This window comes from Nannospalax galili, unplaced genomic scaffold, assembly GCF_000622305.1.
Source record: "Nannospalax galili isolate Female #2095 unplaced genomic scaffold, S.galili_v1.0 scaffold305, whole genome shotgun sequence".
In the NCBI taxonomy this organism is placed as follows: domain Eukaryota; kingdom Metazoa; phylum Chordata; class Mammalia; order Rodentia; family Spalacidae; genus Nannospalax; species Nannospalax galili.
In genome coordinates, this window is record NW_008356258.1 from 8,382,132 (window position 1) to 8,386,188 (window position 4,057).

The 4,057-nt window shown below is 38.8% G+C and overlaps 1 protein-coding gene across 2 annotated transcripts in view; it reads left to right on the forward strand.

The window, feature by feature from the left end:
* Glrb (glycine receptor beta) overlaps positions 1-4,057 on the forward strand; it is a 102,884-nt gene that overhangs the window by 297 nt on the left and 98,530 nt on the right. The window contains exon 2 of one of the 2 annotated variants that reach the window (XM_029556754.1): positions 1,294-1,444. In XM_029556754.1, coding sequence (XP_029412614.1) covers positions 1,323-1,444 — 122 coding nt within the window. In that variant the 5' untranslated portion in view covers positions 1,294-1,322. Of the gene's footprint in view, positions 1-1,293; positions 1,445-4,057 lie in introns of those variants that run through there. The other variant, XM_008854306.2, reaches the window with a different exon arrangement.

Below are 4,057 nucleotides of genomic sequence, written 5' to 3' on the forward strand. Positions count from 1 at the left end.
GCCCAGAGGGGACCCGAGGCCCGGCGATGATGCGGCGTCCGACGACGACCGCCGGGGACACGGCGCGGGCCCGGGATCGGGGATGCGCGGCAGCCAGGGCCCTGGGGTGCAGCCCGAACACCCTCTGGCCCTGCAGCGGCCGCCGGGAAACCCACCTAGGCACGGGCACCGCTGTGCGGAAGCCGGGCTGGAGAGCCTGTGCTGGACAGCCCGGACCGCCCCCTGGGGTGGAGGGACTCAGGAGTCCCCACGCGGCTTCAGATGAAGGACCAAGTGATCTGGCCTTTGGGCCTGCCTTGGGGTGTAGAGGATAAATATGGGGAAAACCCTAGAGGGGGAGCTGAAAATCGGACAGAGGAATGCAGTTTTATGAGAGTGGGATGGGAATTGGGTGTTTGAATTGGTTTTAGGCTGCAGAAAACAATGCAAGAGAAATCATTTATGGTTTAAAATGAAGCATGCAGAAGAGGTTTAAATATTCTATTAGTAAATGCTCAAAGTTTTTTTTGGATGCATGACTATGTAAGGATATTCTCATCTGAGCATGAACAGTGATATTATGCAGCTAAGATAATTCGAAATGTGAACACACTTGCAGTTTTGTTTCATTAACATGACTCGGAAATATTCTTTTTGATGAGAAGTGTGATATGAGTTCCCACTTGGAAGGGAAAACTAACAAATTAAATTAATACATGGTCTTTTGTGGGTAAAAAGTAGCATGCAGATTTAATATGTATAAGTAAAAACAATGGATTTAGAGTGTGAAACTCTTTAGTTCTAAATTTTTACTTTGCTATCAGTTGCTTAAGATTTAGAATTAAACTTTTGTTGTTTTTGAAAAGGTATACATACAAAATTCACAGTGTCGATATATAAAAAAACAAAACTTCTCAAATTACTTAAAATGTACTTGTCAGAGAGAATTATTTTAACAAACGTATTCTAGATGTCTGTCTATAGCTATTTTTATATGCCCTCCAACTTAATACAAATTATAATTTCATACAATCCTAGAGTCAGAAATTTCACATACTCTCCGATTATGTTGTATTGAGTCTTGTTTTCTGTGTGCCATTATTTAAGCTGCCTTTTACAATGATGTTAAAAGGGCTTTCCTATTATATAGAAGAGACTTAAACATACACTGACAGCCATGTAGTATTGAGCAGTGAGGATTTGGTATACAAATGTATTTACCTTCTGGGTAGTAATGATTCTGTTCTTTAAAGAGCATTCACAGGTTTGTTACTGGCTTCATAAATATAAACATTTTCTTGTTTTCTCTTGTAGACTGAGCTGCTGAAACTTCCGTTTTCAAGATGAAGTTTTTATTGGCAGTCTCCTTTTTAATTTTAATGTCCTTGTGGGTTGAAGAAGCCTATGCTAAGGAGAAGTCCTCCAAGAAAGGGAAGGGGAAAAAGAAGCAGTATCTGTGCCCATCGTATGTCTTTCTATCTTATATCCTTCTATAGAGTAATGTTACTACAGTTTTGTTATAGAAGCAAGCTGGTTATTCAAATACCTCTCCACAGTACCTTTCATGTCAAATCCACTTCTGTCGCGCTAACAGATGTCAGAGCAGGCAGAGGCTTGAATGTGACAGGTCCCTTCCGTGAGGTAAAAGGGGCCTTTACTCAGGCTCATGGTTCCTATGATTTCTGTACATCATTTACAAAATTGGAAACAAGTTACTGTGGCTTTCTTGTGCCAAGTGCATAACTTTCGTTGGCTTCTAAGATTCCATGTGTTGAGTAAATACCAGTTCAAAAAGTTGATTTAAAAATAATGTAAAATTAATATTCATTAAAAACAAGATAGCTCAGCTATGATCTTGAGGTCTGTTTAGTTTGTTTTGATACATGATGGAAGGAAATTTACATGGTAAATCACATTTGTGTTTCAGTATTTGTTTGTAAAGGACTTATAGGAGAAATTTGGGGGTATTTTTCAAAAACTGTGACAAAATGTAGAGACACCTGAACAAACAAAATCCAGATACATCCCTCTGAAAGTCAAAGGTTTTTCTAGAAGCCCGGGTTGTTTGATAGAAGGGTTAACAATGGCAAATAAAAGCATACCATATCAAACAGTTACAGCAGATAAATGGTAAATAAATAAATCATTTTCACATATTGCCACATGTCTTATGTAATAATACAGAACATGCAGTGCTATGTAATGGAAGTCAATCTGCTGTTACAGGTCATTTTTCAGTAGAGATTTTTGAATGTCATATTGATCACAGACATTTGATCCCATCAGCTTTATTTAGATGTAGACAATTGTAGTTTTATAGGTATTCTGTAAGAAACAAAGTATAGTTAAAGAATAATATTTTATCAGAGAAAAACATCAGGATTGTTATTTTGCAATTAACACTTTGATGAATGTGTGAAACTGAAAGTCCAGAGGCAGTTTTGGAGAGACCTAACATCTAGTGTTGATACAGCTTCCTGTGCAGGGGGAATCCCCTATTGTGTCTTTACCTTATTTAATAGCCTTATGCCAGGGCCAATATGGTGTAATGAAGGATAGTCTCAAATTATATACATGTCCCTTTATGGCCCCTGCACAGTTGGGTGTTGGCTGGGGATGTGGGACAGGCTCAGGCATGATGACTGTTCACTGCCATTACGACTCTTAACCAGTGCAGTTTGTGTCATAAATGGGAGATCAGCATTTGAGGGAACTGGATGACGTGGGGCCATCTCTCCACAAGTGAAAGGATACATTTTCAAGTTCTAAATATTCTTTGTTGATATAAGCTGGCCTTATATCTTGTAGTCATGTTAGCTGTGTGAGGGGGTCAAACAGTTCTCGGCCAGTCAGATTTCTCTCTGAGCAAGTGACAGGGCTCTTGTTCCACCTTCCTCTCGGGCCCTCATCATACTTCCTCTCCCCCATCAAAAGTCATAAAGGGTTTTGGAAGAACAAAATAAGTCTTGTTGTTACCATCTATCTTAGAGTTGTATTCAGAGAACATAATTCTTTTTTCACAAGATTGCCTTGTCTATATTGATGGATATGTATGGTGTTCTTTAAGACTCAAGTTTTTACTTATTTATTATTTTTGTTTTATGTGTATACATGTATTGCCTGCATGTAGGTAAGTGCACCCGTGTTGTACAGTGCCCGTGGAGGACAGAAACTGTCAGATCCCCTGGAACTGGAGCTACGGACAGTTGTTAGCTGCCATGTGGGTGCTTGGATTCGAACCCAGGTCTTCTGCAAGAACAGTCAGTATTCTTAACTGCTCAGCCATCTCTCCAACCCCAAGACAGTTTTTAAGTAGCATATAGCAATATAGTTTCTCTTGGCAAATGTGAAAATTATCAAGTGGAAGAAGGTGCCACTTACATCTGTTGAGCCCTTGCCACAGTACTTTATATATTACGTGATGAATTGACAATCTGTCTTTGCAAATTTCTACCATAGTCTTAAATATATTTTGTTTTATATTTATAATTATGAGACTAGATAAAAGTTTTATTAATACTGGCAGGGATGATCCCATCAAGTACCTGTTATTAGAAGGCTGTATGTGGGGCTGGTGAGACAACTCAGCAGGTAAAAGTGCTTGCCAACAAGCATGAGAACCTGAATTTGATCCCTGAACCTGCATGGCAGAAAGAGAGAACCAACTCTCTAAAGTTGTTCCCTGACCTCCATATACATGCTGTGGTACATGTATATACACACACAAACACACACACACACACACACAAATAAATAAATAAAAAATAAATAAATAAAAAGATACTTTAAAAGTAAATGTGCCTTGGAGAATTAAAGTTGTATAATTTTTGGTTGAACATTTGCTTAAAAAAATCTCTCTCCATAAATGGGAATTTATAATCCCAGCACTTTGGGGATTGATGCAGTAGGATTGGAAGTTCAAGGTCACCCTGGACTAGATAGTGAGACCCAGCCTCAAAAATGAACCAAAGCAAAACAAACAAACAAAAAAAACCCAAACAAATCTTACTGAAAACTGAAAGATTTAAGAACCTAAGAAGATTATTTCTCTGGCTGTGGTGTGATCATCATATCAAAG